At 41.6% G+C, this 21,415-nt stretch overlaps 1 protein-coding gene across 1 annotated transcript in view; it reads left to right on the forward strand.

Moving 5' to 3' along the window:
* Nucleotides 1-15,257: 15,257 nt before the first annotated feature.
* The window catches only part of ano5a (anoctamin 5a), a 76,546-nt gene continuing 70,388 nt past the window's right edge, over nt 15,258-21,415 (forward strand). Inside the window, exons 1-2 of the mRNA XM_052123004.1 lie at nt 15,258-15,398; nt 19,801-19,868. Of these exons, the coding sequence (XP_051978964.1) occupies nt 15,326-15,398; nt 19,801-19,868 (141 nt within the window). The 5' untranslated portion in view covers nt 15,258-15,325. The remainder of the gene's footprint in view (nt 15,399-19,800; nt 19,869-21,415) is intronic.

Here is a 21,415-nt window from a genome sequence, read left to right on the forward strand (position 1 = left end):
GTTTATATCATTCATACTGACAAGCAGCCTTTGGAGTTTCATGATTGGCAGCTGTCAAGCCACTCCCTAGCAACTAAACAGAGTACCCTAGCAACCGTTTAGCAATAACTATATCTCTGCACCAGAAAATCAGAGAGACTTCTGGGTTCATTTATTACAATTCAATAAAATACTGAGTGTACAGTAAAGTACAAGTAACTCCGTTTTAGCACCAAAATAGCTACATCTGCAAACACCATAATAATAGTTGCTAGATTAACAATGCAGAATTCACAGACCTAACTCTCCATCAGGACATTTTGTAGCAATGGAAGAAAAAGAAAAAATTGAGCTTGCATGAAAACTGGTTGATGCAACTTAAATGAACATACAGATCATGGCGACTGATTGTGTGAGTTCGTGTTTCACATTTAAATATGCTGTTGATTTGTCCTCTTAATAAACATTTTAAAATATAATTTAACACTTTGTAAAGGTGTCTGGGGCATCAGTCTCATCCTGTAAACGCTTCACAAAACTGCACATGGAGCTCTGGAGCATGTGTTGAGATTTACAATGGAAAATACAATTCAGATCACTAATAAAAAACGGATAAATGGAAAAAAAAAACAATCATGTTTTTGAAGCAGATGATTACCTGTCCCGTGCACTTTCTTAGTGTGGTGGAATGCCCTGATCTTAGAAGTATCTGTGTTGGGCTGCATTTTGTTTCACTTTTAGTCCAATGGACATCACAGTTCTTCATGTTAGATTCAAACTTATAGCCACCTGCGCTTTTCCTCCAAATGACTTTCCAAAATTCTTAAAAAAAAATTCACAATCCAATTTTGCTCAAAGCATGGATGATTTTGTTTCTTTGTGACACAAAAGGAAGAATTTGAAGAATCGAATCTCCCCACAATTTTTTGCCAAATAATGAAAGTGAATGATGTCTCCAGACTGTAATGCTTGACATGTCAATACAATTTGTGCACTATATTAGTCTTCTGAAGACATGCGATCACTTTGTGTGACAAACTGACCAAAATTTGTGAATTTGCTCTCAAATCTAATCGTTAATCAACTCTCATTTACAGAGTGAAAATCAAATATTTAGTTCAATTACAGTTTTTCTCAATCGATTTGGTACATTTCTCCAAACTCAGGTAACTGCTCTCAAAAGAGTTAACACAGCAAACTAAACACACTCTTATGTTGCCGAAACAGTTAAGTATTCACTGCACAATGAAACGTCTCGCGTTACATGTGTAACCCTTGTTCCCTGAAAAAGGTGGAACGAGATGTTGCGCTGCTAAGTGCTACGGGGGGAACAGCTTTAGCTGTGAGCCGAGCTGAATAAATGTGTGGAACACGTCAATGAACATTGACCGGAATTTATAGCCTCGGCTGATGTAATCATTAGATGCACCTGAGGCCAGGCTATAAATGGATACGTCACCAGGTGTCGTCAGATACTTCTTTTTGAAGAGCAGTCCAGTGCGGCAAAGCAGCGCAACATCTCGTTCCGCCTTTTTCAGGGAACAAGGGTTACACATGTAACCCGAGACGTTCCCTTTACAAAAGGCTTCACTACGATGTTGCGCTGCTAAGCGCTACGGAGAACGCAATACCCACGCCGCCGCACTTGGGGCTGTCCGGACCCCTACGGTTGTGCAGTGTACTCACAAAAACGCGAGAGGTCTCAGACATGAGCTTCAGATGTCGACTCAAGGGCATAAGAGCCCGGAATAGCATAAACATCTAAACCATTCAATTTTGATGAATGTGTGCGGAGAGGACCAGCCTGCCGCATCACAAACTTGTTCAGGCATGAGCTGAGATGTCGACTCAAGGGCATAAGAGCCCGGAGTGCAGAACATCCAAACTAAAAAAGTCCAATGAATGTGTGCGGAGAGGACAACCTGCCGCATCACACACTTGTTTAGGCATGGGCTGAGATGCCGACTCAAGGGCATAAGAGCCCGGAGTAGCAAAGCATCTAGCCCATAAAGTTCGATGAATGTTTACATTTACATTTACATTTATGCATTTGGCAGACGCTTTTATCCAAAGCGACTTACAGTGCACTTATTACAGGGACAATCCCCCCGGAGCAACCTGGATTTAAGTGCCTTGCTCAAGGGCCCAACAGTGGCATCTTGGTGGTGCTGGGGCTTGAACCCCTGACCTTCTGGTCAGTAACCCTGAGCCTCAACCACTGAGCCACCACCACCAGAATGTGTGCGAAGAGAACCCTATCGCAACACAAACTTGTCATAAAACTGATGAATGTGAGCGGAGAGGACAAGCCTGCCGCATCACAAACTTGTTCAGGCATGAGCTGAGATGTCAACTCAAGGGCATAAGAGCCCGGAGTAGCAAAGCATCTAACCCATAAAGTTCGATGAATGTGTGCGAAGAGAACCCTATCGCACCACAAACCTGTCATAAAAACTGATGAATGTGAGCGGAGAGGGCCAGCCTGCCGCATCACAAACTTGTTCAGGTATGAGCTGAGATGTCGACTCAAGGGCATAAGAGCCCGGAGTGCAGAACATCCAAACTAAAAAGGTGCAATGAATGTGTGCGGAGGGGACAACCTGCCGCATCACAAACTTGTTTAGGCATGGGCTGAGATGTCGACTCAAGGGCATAAGAGCCCGGAGTAGCAAAGCATCTAACCCATAAAGTTCGATGAATGTGTGCGAAGAGAACCCTATCGCAACACAAAATTGTCATAAAAACTGATGAATGCGAGCGGAGAGGACCAGCCTGCCGCATCACAAACTTGTCCAGACATGAGCTTGAGATGTCGACTCAAGGGCATAAGAGCCCGGAGTGGCAAAACATCCAAACTATAAAAATCCAATGAATGTGTGCGGAGAGGACAACCTGCCGCATCACAAACTTGCTGCGGAGGGAGACCTCTAGCCAAGGTTTTAGAGGAGGAGAGCCCTCTGGTAGAGTGCGCCCTGAAACCTACTGGCGAAGCTTGACCGCTAGCCTCGTAGGCCCGGGCAATAATGAGGATGCCTCTTTGAGGGCACCCCGCCCACCAAGCCGTGGCAAACCGCAGTGGCCACATAGAACCTGGCAGTGGCGAGGCAAGTGCCCGCTGACAGTTTTTTCTACAGAAAATCCAGAACTGAAACAAACTGGCAGTTAGCTGGTTCTGTAATAAGAACTTTAGTAGAAGGAAACGCATGCAGGTGCATTTACGCTACTACGCTCAGCCCTCCCAAGGGGAGGGGAGGGGGACTGGGCGACTCGGGAGAAGTAGAGGAGACATTGCGCTATCAACAGAGGTGAAGAGGTCCTCTTCTGCCCTGTAAAATCTACCCAGATCAGTTCCAAGTGGAGGGAGCCCTAGCACTTGAAATGGTCTCGATAATCTCAAGAGAAAACCCTGTGAACCTCATTTGGTACCCTTAGGGGCCAGACATGAAAGGTTTCACAATTCGGGCCGGGGATGAAATATCGTCCCCTGTGCCTGAGACAGAAGGTCCCTCCTGTCCGGAATCGCCCAAGGCGAGCAGTTGAGGAGAGGTATAATTTCTGAGAACCAAATCCTGTTCGGCCAGTGAGGCGCTATCAGTAAGAGGCAAGACCCTTGCTGGCGAACTCTGGCTAAGACTCCAGGGAGCAGAGAAACTGGGGGAAAAGCATACCGACACATTCTGGGCCATGTATGCGTCATCGCGTCCAGACCCAGGAGGGCTGGGTGACTCAGAGAGAAGTAGAGGGGACATTGCGCAGTCTCTTGAGAGGCGAAGAGGTCCACTTCTGCTCTGTAAAATCTCTCCCAAATTTGTTGTACTACCCCGGGGTGGAGTTTCCACTCGCCCCTCTGTATGTTCTGTCTGGACAGCAAATCTGCTCCCACATTTAGGCGTCCAGGGATGTAAATTGCCCTGAGTGACAGAAGCTTGCCCTGGGCCCAAAGGAGAATCCGACGTGTCAGAAATACAGCTGACAAGAACGTGGGTCTCCTTGATGATTTATGTAAGAGGCTACCGCTGTATTGTCCACCCGCACCAAGACATGGCAGCCTCAGGAGGAGGTATTTCAGGGCCAGAAATACAGCCATCAACCCGAGACAGTGACTGAGACAACCGAGCTGATGACCCTCCTATCCCCTTAAGCTGGACGACCACTTAAGGCCGCTACCCCGCCCGTCAGGGAGGCGTCTGTCGTTAGCAGTCTGCGACAACAAGACGCACCTAGAGTGGGACCCAAGGCAGAAAACCGGGGTCTGAACCACATAGAAAGGGAACGAAGCCTGAGGCGCATAACCCTATTTAGCCCAGGGGTTTTGGCCCTTGGAAGAAATCCCCTGGCTTTTGGCCACAACAAAAACGGTCTCATGAGCAGAAGGTCCAGAGGGATCACTGTGGACGCTGTCAGCCCTGAGACCTGGAAATCGTTGATACTGATAACAGTGCAACCTAGCCTGACTTTGCTCAGGGTGATCTGAATGGACTCAATCCTAGCGGGAGACAGTTGTGCCTGCATAGTGATTGAACTCCATACGATGCCCCGATAGACAGTGTTCTGAGTGGGAGAGAGGACGCTTTTCTTGGCGTTGAGCCTCAACCCCAGAGAAACAGATGAGCTAAGACGATGTCCCTGTGCTGAACTGCCAGTTCCTGGAACTGCGCTAGGATCAGCCAGTCGTCTACGGAATTCAGAATGCAGATGCCCCGGAGTCGCAAGGAGCCAGCGCTACATCATGCATTGTGAATGTGCGGGTAAAAAGGGCTAGGCTGGGTGAAAGAACCTGACCCTGGAAGACTTCGCCCCCAGAAGTGAACCTCAGGAACTTTCCATGTTGTGGCAGAACTTCTAAATGAAGTATAGAAGTGCGTCATAAGATCGATGGTGACCAGCCAAATGAGTTGTAGGGCTTGAGACACGACCGTCTTGACAGGCATCATCTTGGACTTGAACACCCACGGGTAGTTCAAGCTTAAGATCTAAGCCAGACGCCACCCCCTCACCCTCCATGGGAAACGGGAAGTATTTAGTGTAATAACCTAACTCTCTCTCTGGAAGGGGAACACATACCATGGCCCCTTTAACCAGGAGATTGAGAGTTTTTTTTTTACAAAAAGAAATCCGGTTTACGGTAGTGAGAACACGCCGTTGAAACACGGAAAAGCGGCGAGAGAATTAAGTCCTGACGCTCTTATAAGACCCACAGAAAAGGATATATCCGGCAGAAGTTTCCACGCTGCCAGGATCTCTGAGATGGGTATTATATTTTAACACTTCCTGTTGAGGGATTGTCGGGTGTTTCGGCGTCCTGAATAAAATGCAGGAACAGCGAAAACACCCAATTTTGACGAAGCCTCTGCAACCCGAAACACCAAGAGGTGGCGGGAATGGAGGGGCTTCGAGGGGGTACCGGGAGGGGTGAAGTGAAGCACGCGCCCCGTCCCGAGGGGAGCTACCCCCTAATCTAGGCGCAAGACTGTCATGGTCTTCTCTTACTAGAATTTATAGTCCTGAGGGCTGGCAAGGGTGGCGAGACTGTCCCCAATCCCTGGGAGGAGGAGCACGACTCGCCAGGCTTTGCTTTTGAGCCTCCCTTCAGTCAGGACCGAGGTGGGTCTGAGGCTTGCTCGTCAAGCGCAGAACCCACACTCAGGTCGTCCAGGAGGTCAGCCTGGTATGCCTGAAAAACAGCATAGTGTGCAGAGCAGCACCAGCCTGACCTGCTGCTTGATAAGCCCTTCCCACTAAAGTGGAGGTTGTCCTATAAGGCTTTGAGGGGAGAGAGGGCTTCTTAAGTGACGATGTCGAGCCTGGCGAGAGATAGCCCGCAAGCGTCTCTTCGAACGGCGGCATCACTGAATACCCCCGTGCCTCAGCACCCACGATAGTCGAATATAATGACGTCGAGGGTATGTGAACACGGGAAGAAAATATATATATATTTTTTATTTATTTTTATTTTTTTAGGGGTTCTCCATGAGCGAAAAAGATCTTCAAGGAGGTTATCAAAGAAAGGGAAGGGACCCATGAGGCGTTCCCTTTCTTAGACTGGAAGATAAAATCTATCCCCTAATTGGAGCGTTTGGGGGTCTCTTTTTCGCGTGGCCAGTCCAATCTGGCAACCGCACGAGTAACAACATCGAGCAATTCCTCCATAGATTTTTTATCGCGGACGGAAAGCTCGGAGGCGGGAAGAGAATAGCGATCCACCTCATGATCCGAAGAAGCGTTGGAACGCGCTTCGAGATCATGTGAAGGACCAGCTGGGTTTGGGGAGAGAGTGAGAGAAAGGGATCAACCCGTCTCTTGCTCCTCAGCCAAATCCATGCACGAGCCCCACGAACGATCTTTTCGTGAGTGCTGACTCCCGGAAGCAAGCGAGGCGAGCACGCCCTGCTGCAACGCGAGAGCAGCGTGCTCTACCCCCAAACAAACAGCAAAAACTGATGTGTGCCGTCTTCAACTATAGAGCAAGAAGAGGGGAACACGCACCGTTTGCTTTCAGTCATACTCTCTTTCTTTTTTTTTTTTTTAGAAATATATATATATATATATATATAATATTTTCTAAACAGAAGAGAACAATAGAACAACATTCACTGCACACTGCATCTATCTGAATCTATCTCCTAACAGAGGAAAGAAAGTTTTGACAGGGTGTGTGAAACACACAGAAACAGAATCGCTCTGAAAAAAGAGTTTCTGACGACACCTGGTGACGTATCCATTTATAGCCTGGCCTCAGGTGCATCTAATGATTACATCAGCCGAGGCTATAAATTCCGGTCATTGTTCATTGACGTGTTCCACACATTTATTCAGCTCGGCTCACAGCTAAAGCTGTTCCCCCCGTAGCGCTTAGCAGCGCAACATCGTAGTGAAGCCTTTTGTAAAGGGAACACAGCATTTTATTCTAGTAATGCATTTATTAAAATTCAATATTAACACCAAAACTAAAAGTGTGTTCTGTTGATTTGATAACAAATTCAGCTGAAGATACACAAAGAAATAAATGCAAATACATGTTTTTCATTAAGTTCTTTAATGATGAGTCCAGGTGTATTACAATGAGTTGTCACCCCACAAAAAAAAAAAAAAAAATGCAAATAAGTACATAGGTTTAAAAAAAAAAAAAAAAAAAAAAAAACTGCATTCATTGAATCAATTAATTTATTGATCATGCCTCTCAATTACATCTGGCCAGAGAATTTGATCAACGTCACAGCAAATGTTTTCACGAGTCATGCATCGTGGGAAAAAACGCCTTGAATGCTGTATCCATCCTTGACATGCTTGTGCCCCAATATCTCCACAGGCCTCTTCCATCGCTTGAAGAAGACTTACTTGGTTGTAAGGGTTGCGGTCATGTACTTTCCATCTCCAAGAGGAGAAGAATTCCTCAATTGGATTCAGGAAAGGAGAATATGGTGGAAGGAATACCATCCTGAAACGTGGGTGATTCTCAAACCACTCTCGCACTAGTGCTGAATGGTGGAATTGGACATTGTCCCAAACAACTACAAAATTCCGCACCATTTGCTCCTGATCACCCTCGTGGAAAGAGGATTTCATTGAGGAGATTTAAAAATGTAGGAGCCTTGCTGTGTTGTATGGTCCCAAGACAGCATTGTGTGCCACAACACCAGTTGTAGAAATTGTGGCACAGAGAGTGATGTTGCCTCCTCGTTGTCCAGGGACATTGACTGTAGCACGACGGCCGATCACATTTCTCCCTCTTCTCCTTTTTTTGTGAAGATTGAAGCCTGCTTCATCAATATACAGGTACTCATAATGAGTTGCACTGCTATCCAACTCCAAGATTCTCTAGAGTAAAAAGAACACAAGGTACAATACAGTAAGTTAGTGTTTTACAGTAATGGCATTGATTGCAGTCAATACTACTGTGAAACTGTTGCTGAAGTTTGAGTTCACACTTTGACGCTAGCAGTATACATAGATATGCCTAAATCTTTTCACTTACAGTAGCATGGAATAGTTTGACACATACTTAAAATTCAGAAAAAATATATCTTTGTTTTGACAATAAAAGTGCAGTAATTGGGTTGCACATACTTGAACAAACTGGAATCGCAACTCCTTCACTCTAACGGAGTTCCTCTCAAAGGGCACTTTGTATACTTGCTTCATTCGGATTGAATTTCTCCTTAGAACACGATCAATTGTGGAGAGACTGCATTGGTGGATATTTTGGAACAGTTGATTGTCCTGTGTTATCCTTTGCTGAATTTCTTTGAGGTGGAGGGTGTTGTTCTGGACCACCATGTCAACAATGGCATGCTCTTGTTCAATTGAAAGAAGTCTTGTTCGATCCACCTGAATGTTCTCGAACTTCAATTCTGAAAAATGTTTGGACAAGCAGGAACATTTACTGTAGAAATCTAGACCTATGGCAAACAAGACTACATGGACTATCATTGTAGAAGTAGAATGATATAGTTACTTACCGGTTTTCCCTCTGAAATGTGCGGATAATTGAAGCCACTGTGGATCTGGTTATATTGGGCTGAACTCTCTGCCCAGCTTCTCTCAGTGAGAGACCATGATTTATGACATGGTCAATCAGTGTGGCTCTGATTTCATTTGAAACACACGTGTACCCTATCCTTCTACCTCTCCTCCCTCCTCTTACACCTTGCCCTCCTCTTACACCTTGCCTTACACCTCGTCCTCATCTTACACCTCGCCCTCCTCTTCCTCTCTGTCCATCTCTTATATGTTCTACTCTTTCTCTTTCCACTATACCATTGCCCTCCAGTCTATCCATCTCTTCTCCCTCTACTCCTCTCTCTTCTCCTCTTCCTACATCCTCAGCTCTTCTTTCTCTTTCTCCTACATCCTCAGCTCTTCTTTCTCTTTCATCCTCAGCTCTTCTTTCTCTTTCATCCTCAGCCCTTCTTTCTCTTTCTCCTACATCCTCAGCTCTTCTTTCTCCTACATATTCAGCTCTTCTTGCTCCTTCTCCATCTCCTCTTCCTCTTCTTTTCCCTCTACCCTGTCCACCACCTCTCACTCTTACACCTCTTCCTTTTCCACTGCTCATTCTTTTTATTGTCTTTTCTCCTCATTCATCTTTGTTCTTCTTCTCTTCCCCTTTTGTAGTTGTTGTAATTAAGACAGCTGTGTGAACAATTAGGAAATTGGCTTTTTCTGTGTTGAGTGGATTATTAACTCATCAGATATCAATTTGGGGTTAATTGAGGACATAAGGTGTGCAACTGACTATTTTACAATTCATAGAGTTTTGTTTGTTGTGTTTTGAAAATGGTACAAAAATGCTTGTGATCTTTGTGAAGACCAATGAAAAAGCTGCAAAAGTTTTTCCTGGTATATTAAAGATTTGGTTGGCTGTATGAACTGCTGTGATAACATTAGGGAATTTTGTGCACAGTGTTTTGAGAAAATTATGCTTTTGATTTGTAATTTGTATGAAATGAAGGAGAATTTACTATCTGTTTAGGACAATTACGAAGTGTACAGATCACTGTGTTTAATGTTTTGAGAGCAGTTACCCGAGTTTGGAGGAATGTACCAAATCGATTGAGAAAAACTGTATAATATCTACTACTTTGACTCTTGTTTCGCAGGGTTTTTTGTCCTTTAGGAGCTTGAAAGCCCGGAGTATCCATTCACTTTCATCATTTTGGGTGAACTGTTTTATAGGCAGCTTTGGCCACATTTTTCTTGGTTGATCCGATCATAAGTCGTCAGGTGAGATGCATCGTCATTAACCGGATTCCTGTCCCTCTTATAGGGCATAATTATCAGGGTTCATATATGATTTCTGAGGGCCCAAGCAACCGACGATCCCAGGGCCCCATATAGAATATTTTGCTTAAATTACATAACATTGATTTTAATCCTTATTTTAAATTAATCCTATCAGCCGCTGTAACCAAGCAGTACCGCTGCTCCCTATACGCATACTACGCAGTCTGCGTTGTGCACAAATCTTACCCTATGAGGGCACCAGAAAGTCTACCAGCTGCCCTTACTCGCACGTTATACGTTATTCAATGCTCCTTATCACGCAAACCCCTACCCCCGGAACACTGCGTAGGGCATCAATTTGGCCAGCAGCGGACCAAATAAATTCAAAATGTTTAATTAAATAAAAATCTAGTTAAAGTATGTTTTCCATGTTTGTTTTTTTGACAATGCAGTAAAAAATAAGCAATATTTACCTACATCTATTTTTACAAAACCCTTTTTTTTATGAACAGAGTGTGCAAAACCCACTACTTCACTCACTAACATATTGGAATTCAGTTGTTATTAATTATTATTATAACCCAAGTTTTTTTTATTGCTGTCCAGTTTTTCGTAATACAGTATTATTATTACTTTGAGGATTTGTTATATATAGTATTTAATATTTCTGTCTTATTTACTTTCACCTGGAGGCTGAGGTGTATTGTTCATCATGTTGCAAAAGGCAGCGCTGTATAGACACTTCGAGCGTGCGAGGATCCAGAGAAGGACTCTGTTATGAGATTTGCTTTCGAGGGAACAGCTTATGAATTCAGAGATACCATTTTGAATGGGCACTTTGCGAGGGCAGTTCCAATCGTCTCTGATCTAAAATGGGATGAAGCCTGCCATCTCACTCCGAAACAGGATATTGTTTGTAGAACCATTGTGTGTGCTGCAGTTCAGAACAGTCTCTATCGGATTATCTGCGAGGAGATTGTGAGTTCCTGCACTCGACATATGTGCATCCTGTGAAGGGACAATAGATGACCGAATGCCATAAATGAGATAAGAGGAGAGGAGATAGATCACTGCTAGTCACCGGGAAGCGAGAGCGGGTTGAATGTCCATGCATACCATGAGCACTCAGACTGACGTAAGAAACATTTATTCTCAGAATATTGAGCAGCGTGTGCTTTCTCAGCACCAGAGCCTTGAGACGCGTCCTCGCCTCACGACGTCGTACTACCTGCTCCACCCTGCTGTGAAGCCCCGCCGGGTACGTCAAAAATAATCATCCCCTTGGTGCCCCTAGCACGGAGCTTGGATGCGTGGCTTTCACTTCTCAACCCGTAACGCTGGCTGGCCCGGACCATCCGACTCTGGTTACACAATTCAGTTTGCAGGCCTCCGCCCTCCTTCATGGGCATCCTCTTTACCGCAGTACACAGCGAGCATGCCAAATCTCTCCAACCGAGATGAAGGGTTTCTACAGCCCTTACTTCATCGTACCCAAGAAAAGCGGCGGTTTACGACCGATCTTGTATTCGCGAGTTTTAATCGAATCTAGATTGGTTTGCAGCGGTAGACCTGAAGGATGCGTACTTCCACATCTCAATTAGGGAAGGGTACGTGCAGTCTGACACAGCTGGTCGCCTTTGCACGTGAAATACCTCCACTGGTGGGGACCAGTGTAAACCTAGCTCCTCAACCGCCTGTGAGTGGACACGAATCAGCTATTCTCTGTGTCATGCGCACGCACCTCACCCTCACTGGGGGAAGTGAAGGCAACATCCTCCGTGGACAACTCGCTCCTATTTGATGCTGCAAGGGACAGAACCATCAACGAAACCAGGCGGTGCACTCCGATAGAGGGCCAGAGCTCATCACGCATATACTGTACTAGCCGGACGCTCCATTGGAAGATCGACGGGATCTTCCTTGACTTCATCCAACTCAACCTCAAGGCTCTGCCATGCCTCCTTGTGTGAACCCATGGGATCTAACACAGAGGAAGTGGATTGGAGGCGGGATTGTTCCGCAGAATGAGGGCAATCCTTGAGCAGAGCATCTGGAGATTCAGGCAGCATACATGCAAACAGATCGCACGCATTCAGAACTCACTGGTGGGTGTGGCAACTCGTAGCTCCTCTGAACAGAATGAAACCGTGTGTGTGTGTGTGTGTGTGTGTGTGTGTGTGTGTGTGTGTGTGTGTGTGTGTGTGTGTGTGTCACTTTGTGGGGACCAAATGTCCCCATAAGAATAATAAAACCCGACATTTTTGACCTTGTGGGGACATTTTGTCGGTCCCCATGAGGAAAACAGCTTATAAATCATACTAAATTATGTTTTTTGAAAATGTAAAAATGCTGAAATTTTCTGTGAGGTTTAGGGGTAGGGTTAGGTTTAAGGGATAGAATATAAAGTTTGTACAGTATAAAAACCATTATGTCTATGGAAAGTCCCCATAAAACATGGAAACACTACGTGTGTGTGTGTTTTAGTCACATGGGCAATGGAAATTCATAATTTCATCTTTTCAAAAACCTGCCAAAATCATTCCAAAGCAGCCCAAACTTTTACCACCTGCCCAAGCACATTTTTCCCTGCATAAAACTATTGAAAGTAGCCGTAGTCCAATGGGTGGGTGGGTTTCCCACCCAATCTGGCAACACTGACCATGATCTCCTCTTTTGTCTGATAAACAAGATGAAACTCATGTCCTGTTATTACTTTTGTCCCAACCCTGCGCAGTAATTCCTACCATGGCCCTCAGAAAGGTGGCACACACCCGCAGGTCTCCCACCTTCACATATGGCTGTGGCTTTGTGAAACCCACATTACAGAAGTGAAGGTTTGGGAAATTGGCAGCTATGCCCCTGTCCCACTGCCACACCCAGACAGAACTAGTGTAATTGCTATAGTGAAGGGCCGTGGTAACCACTTGAAGGGGGCCCATTCCAAGAGTCTATATTGGGCTAGACGGGCTCCTCTATTTACACTTCTGGTGGAGTGAGAACAAGCCATCAAACGTGGAGGATTTCATTTTCAGAGATTTCCTTGAGGTAGCTTTTTTTCAGGCTTGTATGTTCTGTATGTATGGAGAGGACTGCTCATGATTGTAATTTTGGTCATTTTAAATGCAACATTCATTGTTGGAGGGATGTTACTTTTAGAAGTAATGTATTACTTTTTTATGTGGTATTCCCTGCTCCTAATAAAATTTGACATTGTTACTTCCCCTATCTTTTCCTAAATACTTCTAACCCAGTTAAAAAATGCAGAGTGTTAGTGTGCATAACATTGCCTTTAGGTGAGCATAGCGGAAGAGGAAATAAATATTAAGCACTACAACTTTTGATTGTACCACACAAGCAAACAAACGCCAACTGAGTCACATAGGGGCTGTTGACAGGGTGGTTTCTGATGCGTGCTTCCAATAAAGTTTCATGCCAGTTTTGAGTAGAGTTTAATGTTTTTATTTATAGAAAGAATTCAAGAATTAAACAAAGTCAATTCAAAGTTCCACATGTAAGGATAATCCAAAACTCTACTATGCCAGACACAACACATCGTGTTGAATGTGGCATGTGTCTAATGTATTGGAGCTGTTTGGTGTAGATCTTTGGTTTTAGGGGGAGGGATATTCTAAAAGGCATATTATTGGGCAAAGATTGGCTGTAATCAGATTACATTTTATGGATTACTTCATCGGGAAGAATTCATTTTACCTTAAATTTACTTTCTTTTTTTTTTTACACATTATACGTACAAGTTTTTTTTGTTAATTTGCTCAACAAATTCAAAATACACATTTCTCCCTTACAATGACTGATTACTATAGACAAAGTTTTAAAATATACATAATACTATTTTAGAAATGTATTCTTAAAAGTAATTCACTTTACTTGCAGTCAGTAATTGCAATCTGATTATTAGAATTGTAATGCATTAAACAACTTTTTGGCTGAAAAAATTATTTGATTTAAATAATTTTTAATTTCAGATTTCACCCAACTTCTTTTGGCTGCTCCCGTTAGGGGCCACAGCAGACCATCTGTGATCCGCATATTTGACTTGCCACAGGTTTTATGCCGGATGCTTTTCATAATGCAACCCCCAGTGGCTGGGGGACTCTCACTCACACCTATGGGGCAATTCACTTAACCTGCATGTTTAAAAAAAATAATAATTTTACTTGTGGGGGCACCTGGAGGAAACCCACAAGAACACAGAGAGAACATGCAAACTTCACACAGAAATGTTCAGTTGAGCGACAGCTTGAACACAGGGCCTTCTTGCTGTGAGGTGACAGTGCAAACCACTGCGCCACCATGCCTCCCCAGATTACACCAACACTGAAGACAACTCGGCAATATTGTTTTTGTCTGTTTTGATTTCATGGTGTCTTTAAGGGCAAATGATGGACCCCATGCAAATGTTTGCCCATTAAACATTGTGTAGGCATACATGACTACATTATGGTATACATAGATGGTTTCAGTTGTATTTATCAATAAATTACAAACTATTAAAGTAAATGATTCCTCAAATATACTAGACCATTAAATAAAAGTAATACTACACATTTAAAAATGTGAATCAGGTGTTATGTAAATTTAAAAGGCAAATTTACTTGTTACTTTTATATAAAATGTGTTACTTGCAGTGATAGGTAGACTGTTTCTCTCTTACAATTAATCGTTATGTAGCTGTAGGAGTCTCATGCTTTTCAGTGGTCATAGAAATGCAAACAGGTACAAACATATTTTATGTTTGAAATGTTTTCAATATAAATAATAATATTGTTTTTGGAAATATATGTATAAGTAATGTACATAGCAAAGTCAGTAACTGCATTCTGAATACAAGAATTTAAAATGTAATGCGGTACACTATTTGTGACTAAAGTTCAATCAGATTACAAAATTGATTGTAATTATTACACCCAATATTTACCCAACACTGGTGACTGACGAGGTTTCCAGTTACGAAAATACAGTTCATAGCTACTCTGGTGATATTGAACCTATGGTTCAATTATTCCCTTACAAACTGATCCACAACAAAACTGACCAATAGGCCCTATGTTGATCTTGTAGCGCACTTTTTTAATCATTAAAAGCACCGTAGGAAAATTTGTACATTATAAGCAATTGTACCTGTATTTTTATAATCTGTTGGTTTTCTTTTCCAGACAAATTTAACTGAGCACTCAACAAATTATCTTTGTAGTTAGCCGACAAAATCTGGTCAGGTCGAAGCGGTCCCCTTTAATTCAAGAAGGCGCAACAGGAGAGCGGCTCACGAATCATACTACAGTGAAGGCAAAGCTCATGAATATTTACTAGGAACCGCTTACGCTACTGAGCAGCCTTCCTATGGTAACGATTTTCTCTTGAATATTAATAATGGAACACTGACACTACACTGTAACCTCCCTATGGCGAAGGCATTGCTCATGAATATTAAGACAGAGCCCTTTGCCATAGTAAAATTGCAAATTTCGCCGACAGAGGCGAGTCGAAGACGAGTTGGCAAATCTCATTTCTCGCGCGGAGCTCAGACGGAGCCCTGGTATATAGATAATTCGTTCTACAACTCTTGTAATTTCACACTAATATATCTGGATACGTTATTAAAATGAACAGAGTGTCGGGGAAGTCCCGTGATGAGACGCTTATTGAAATGGACCGGACTGCTTGGTCCAACGGCGGTAAGCGTTCGTAAACAAATGTCTTTACACAAATTTGATTTAAATCGTCTTTTTAGATAAAAGAAGTGTAAATTACAAATGCAAACATCCGTTCCTTTCACATTGTGAAAGGAACGGATAATTGACGTTATTGAGTACAACTAAATCAATATCTTATTAGAAAGTTTGAAGAGACGTTCAGCATTTGATCGTCGAGACAGGATAATTTATGTTTGTTAAATTTACAGTAAGAAACCAAAAACGTAATAAACTTGATGAAACGGTAAAAATCTGGTGTTATCAGGTATTCTTAATCGCTGTAAAAATGACAGAAGAGCACATGAAGTTCACTAATAGTGGCTCTTTGCCCTATTATTATAAGTTTACACGTTCTTTTTTTTTTTTTTTTACAAAATTGTACCTTAAAATTACATGTATTGTTGTCTTTTTGAATATATTAAAAACATTTTACCATATATTTTAAGGTAACTACCCCTTAAGTTTTTTTTTACTGTAGCATTTTACAGTCCTTTACCACTCAAATTATGATTTTCTTTACACTGTTGACACTAGCACTAAACCGCTCATGCATTACAATCTTCCTGAGCTGGACAAGCAGTATATTGTACCCTATGTAACAAAAAACCAGAGGTTGATGCTCATTTTGATCTCTTTTTATTATTTTGATAACATAATTCAGTCTGAACAGTCTAAATATGGCTTGTCATATTCATGCATCCAAATATACAACGATACAAATGCTACTTAATTTTTTTTCTCTCTCATTTGTTTGTATATTGCCAAGTTCACTTAGTCAGACTTGTCTGAATAGTGCTGATTTCAGTTTATCTTCACTTGTGCAACATCAGATGAGTTTCCTGATATGCTGATTAAGGGCATTATAAGCTGCTCTGCCATATTTACACGTCTCAACATTTGACTTCATTCACTTCACAGTGACCACACACACTCTTATTTGCATGTACTTTAATCATCAATTAGCTCGTCACTGTAAGAAAAATCTCAGAAGAAACTTGTGAATATCATTGTTACTATCTTAAGTGTATTGTTGTGTCTACAGAGGATTTTTTTGTGTCCTTGACGTGTATCTTAACTAACCTCAAAATATGTAGTCTATTCACCTGAGCTTTGTTCACAGTTTCCTATGTCAGCAGGCACTCTCACTTCCAGTTTCATATGCTGTCATAGATTAATTTGTCTTTTGATAAAATGTTTTCTTGCAACAGTCATGACAAAATGTAAAAATAGTTGGTTTAGGTTCTCTTAAAATTGTTGTTTGATACAGACTAATATTTTTCTGAACGTCGATCAAACATAAGGCATTGATGGATTTGTTTTTTATATATATATATAAATCCTTATTGAAGCCTATTATCTGACCTGATTGAAATACCATAATGTCACATTTTACTTTAGTTATAAATTATCTTTATATGACAACAGAGATTGTTATCTGAAAGTGTTTTTAAATTATATTGATAACACGCATCATTTCATGCTTTTATGGGCTCTGTCATTGCAAAGTGAGTGCAGTGTAAGGGAGAAAAAAGCCTTTTTTATTTTATTTTTGTATAATTAAATTAGTAGGTCCTCGTGGTGGCGCGGTTACTCACCTCAATCTGGGTTGCGGAGGACAAGTCTCAGTTGCCTCTGCTTCTAAGACAATCAATTCGCGCATCTTATCAAGGGGCTCACTGTGCATGACACTGCGAAGACTAGCAGCATATGGAGGCTCATGCTACTCTCCGAGATCCATGCACAACTTGCCACACACCCCATTCGACCACGACAAATTACTCCATGTGACTCTACCCTCCCTAGCAACTGGGCCAATTTGGTTGCTTAGGAGACCTGGCTGGAGTCACTCAGCACACCCTTGATTTGAACTCGTGACTCAAGGGGTGGTGGTCATCGTCAATACTCGCTGAGCTACCCAGGCCCCGAAAAAGAGCCTTTAAAGGAATAATTCACTAATAAAATACAAATTGTGTAACCCTCATGTAATTTCAAATCCACATGACTTTTGTAAGAAGTTTGAAATCTGTGCATAGTAAATGACTTATTAATCAGTAAATAATGTGTCATCAAGACAGAGACAACATCAGTTACACGAGTTTCAGTTTCCTGAGCTCTGTGCTCCTCTCACCTGTACAACCACTGTGTAAAGTAATCTTTTGACAGATTGAAATATGATGAATAAGACAGATGTGATGTCTGTGTAGTTTGAAAAGTAACGTCCATTGAGACAGGGAGTTCACTGTGGTTTTTAAGAAACCTTACCTTATGCATGATCTTGGCCTGCAGTATATTTTGGCAGTTTTAAAGAGGAAACCGTGTATTCCAGCTGTATTTAGATGCAGGAGCAGCTGTAGCTTTAAAAACCTGTGTTTGGACAACTGCGTTTAGTAACGGGAGTGACTGGCAATTTGGCCTGTACATACAACTGAAGACAGAAGAAGATCAAATAACTTAATCCGTTACCATAGTTACAAACAACAATATTACACATTGACCCTTTGTATTGTGTCTTTAGATTCTTATTTTTAGTTCAGAACTATTTTTGCCATTTCTCCATTATCAGTTTATATCTGTTTACCCCCCATTATGGTAAAAATGATAAAAGTATTATCATTATTGTTGCTGTTATTATTATTAATAGTATTATAATAAGTAGTAGTTTATTGTTCGAAGTTTACATACACTTAGGTTGAGGTCATTAAAAGTAATTTAACCACTTCACAGATTTCATATTAGCAAACTATAGATCTGGCAAGTCGTTTTGTACATCTACTTTGTGCAGTAGGTCAGAAATTTACATTCACTAAGTTACCTGTACCTTTAAGCAGCTTGTAAAATTCCAGAAAATGATGTCAAGCCTTTAGGCAATTAGCCAATTAGCTTCTAATAGGCTAATTGGAGTCAATTGGAGGTGTTCCTTTGGATGTATTTTAAGGCCTACCTTCAAACTCAGCGCTGCTTTGATTGACATCTTGGGAAAATCAAAATAAATCAGCCAAGACCTCAGAAAAGTTAATCCTTGGGAGAAGTGCCTGAAGGTACCACGTTCATCTGTACAAACAATAGTACGCAAGTATAAACACCATTGGACAACGCAGCCATTATACCTCTCCGGAAGGAGATGCATTCTGTCTCCTAGAGAATATTGTTTGGTGTGAAAAGTGCAAATCAATCCCAGAACAACAGCAAATGACCTTGTGAAGATGCTGGAGGAAACAGGTAGACAAGTATCTATATCCACAGTAAAACAAGCCCTGTATCAACATAACATGAAAGGCCGCTCAACAAGGAAGAAGCCACTTCTCCAAAACCGTCATAAAAATTCAGACTACAGTTTTGGAGAAATGTCTTCTGGTCTGATGAAACAAAAATTGAACTGTTTGGCCATAATGTCCATCATTATGTTTGGAGGAAAAAGAGTGAGGCTTGCAAGCAGAAGAACACCATCCCATCCGTGAAGCATGGGAGTGGCAGCATTATGTTGTTGGAGTGCTTTGCTGCAGGAGGGACTGGTGCACTTCACAAAATAGATGGCATCATGAGGAAGGAAAATTATGTGGATATATTGAAGCAACTTCTCAGACATCAGCCATGAAGTTAAAGCTCGGTCACAAATGGGTCTTCCAAATGGATAATGACCCCAAGCATACCACCAGAATTGTGGTAAAATGGCTTAAGGACAAAAAAGCCAAGGTATTGGAGTGCCCATCACAAAGCCCTGACCTCAATCTGATAGAAAATTTGTGGGCAGAACTGAAAAGCATGCAAGCAAGGAGGCCTACAAACCTGACTGAGTTTCACCAGTTTTGTATGTAGGAATGGGCCAAAAATCCAGCAACTTATTGTGAGAAGCTTGTGTAAGGCGACCCAAAACTTTTGACCCAAGTTAAACCATTTAAGGGCAATGCTACCAAATACTAACAAAGTGTATGTAAACTACCTACCCACTGGGAATGTGATGAAAGAAATAAAAGCTGACGTAAATAATTCTCTCTACATTTATTTTGACATTTCACATTCTTAAAATAAACTTGTGATCCTAACTTGTGAATAGTTTTCTACAATTACATTTCAGGATTCTGAGAAACTGAGTATAAATGTATTTGGCTAAGGTGTATGTAAACTTCTGACTTCAGATGTATCTGACTTCAGATGTATCTGTCTTCAGTTGCAACCATAGCGACCTTGAATACCATATCTTCATGCATAAAGTGACAAAGGGACAAACTGTTGTGTTGTGGAACAGTGCAGTTTGTCTTCGAATCTAAACAGAAGGAACTTGCATTGAAGATGCAACTAGAAAAAGGAAGAATTTGCTTTCAAATGCAGAAAATCAAATGTCAATACATCTAATATTCCTTATTTCTGTCTTTTTCTTTTCCAGAGGAAAACAATGGGTTCCACTCCAGTTCTCTTGTGGATAAGGAATCTTTTCATCTTGAAAACGCTGTGGTAAATCTTTTTAACACATTTTTAACAAATTACTTGAAGTTCAGTAGTGAAAGTCCTTTCCCTTTGTAATCTGGTCCATTTATGCTGAGTTTATTCATTTTTTGTTTCGAAAAACAAAAATATAAATTAGGGATGCACACGAGTACTCGACTAATCGAGTAATCATTCTGCACTAGCTAGTCGACTATTAAAAACATACTCGAATATTGTAAATTGATTTTCCTTTCTCCATTTACCTGCCATGAGCCAACACTGAATTTGTATTTTCCCTTTGAATCTCTCACCAAATCTTTCAGTTACATTTCAGTTCATGGGGGTCCTCATCATCATACTGATGAGGATCTGCTGCTTCTATGGTGGAAAAAAAGTGTTGGTGGATGATTTAAAGAATGATTTGTTTTTTAGTTTGTCAATTCTGAAACAATAAAACAGAATGAATGCAATGTACAGTGAACTAATCTGTTAGCCATTCGACCTCTGTATTTCATGGCCCAATTCTGACAGGTTTTTGACATGTAATTTGTTAGCCAATCAACTAGCCTACTCCCTCTTTATCTATTATTTAAATTGATGGTTTGCATGTAAGCCGGTTTCACTGCAGCATGCTACGAGAGTTTTCACACCGAACCTTTCCTCCTCCCTAGCACCACCTGTCTAGATCTGCTTTAGCAACAGCAGCAGCGTAAACCGATCTGGTCTACCAAGGCCCACCTAGTAACTTGTCATATCCATTATAATTAGTGGTTGACGATATATTTCCGAGGCCATTCTGACATTAATTATCGGCATTGACCGATACATTTTCACGTTTGTCCGATTTGTTTCTTGAGGGCGCTGAAAATCGCCTGCTTGCATGTGAAGTGACCGAGACATGTAAACAACCATTCATGCTTTGTTTTGCTGTTACGTGCCATCAAGTTGCTACATGTTGTTTGAGCTCATATTGTTAAAGTGCTCATCTGTTTCATTCTCCCTCTCTCTCCTCAACAGTTCCCCGTAACTTTTAACTGTTTTGTCTAATGATAAAAAGGCAAATGTCAATCAAACTAATATTATATACCATCTGCAAATATATGCACATCTCGTTTAAATAGATTGAATAAACAAAACTTGAGCAGTTCCCTGTAACTTTTAACCTTCTATTCTAATGATAAAATGCAAATATCAATTCAACTTCTATTATATACCATCTGCAAATATGCAGATATCTTGTTTAAACAGATGTAATTCACGTACCAAAAAAATCCAGCATTTTCTTCCAGTCGAGCGCTCGTCTAATACCTTTCTCTGAAGTGTGTATTCTATCAGCCAGAATCAAAAACTTCAGGATCCGGATAAGAAGTTCTTCTGATTCACAAATCAGTCCATAACAATCCAAGCAGGTGATCCAGGCTGGTCAAACTGTCAGGAGATTGCTGTTCGCTCTGTATCCGCTTGAGCACGTGAGTAGAACTTTAAAGTAAAAGTACTTCGCGTGTGCGATAAGTAAATGTCTTATTCACTATATTTACAATTGTTTTGATTCTGTTTTGTTTTAGTAAATGCGA

Source organism: Xyrauchen texanus, chromosome 49, assembly GCF_025860055.1.
Source record: "Xyrauchen texanus isolate HMW12.3.18 chromosome 49, RBS_HiC_50CHRs, whole genome shotgun sequence".
NCBI lineage: Eukaryota > Metazoa > Chordata > Actinopteri > Cypriniformes > Catostomidae > Xyrauchen > Xyrauchen texanus.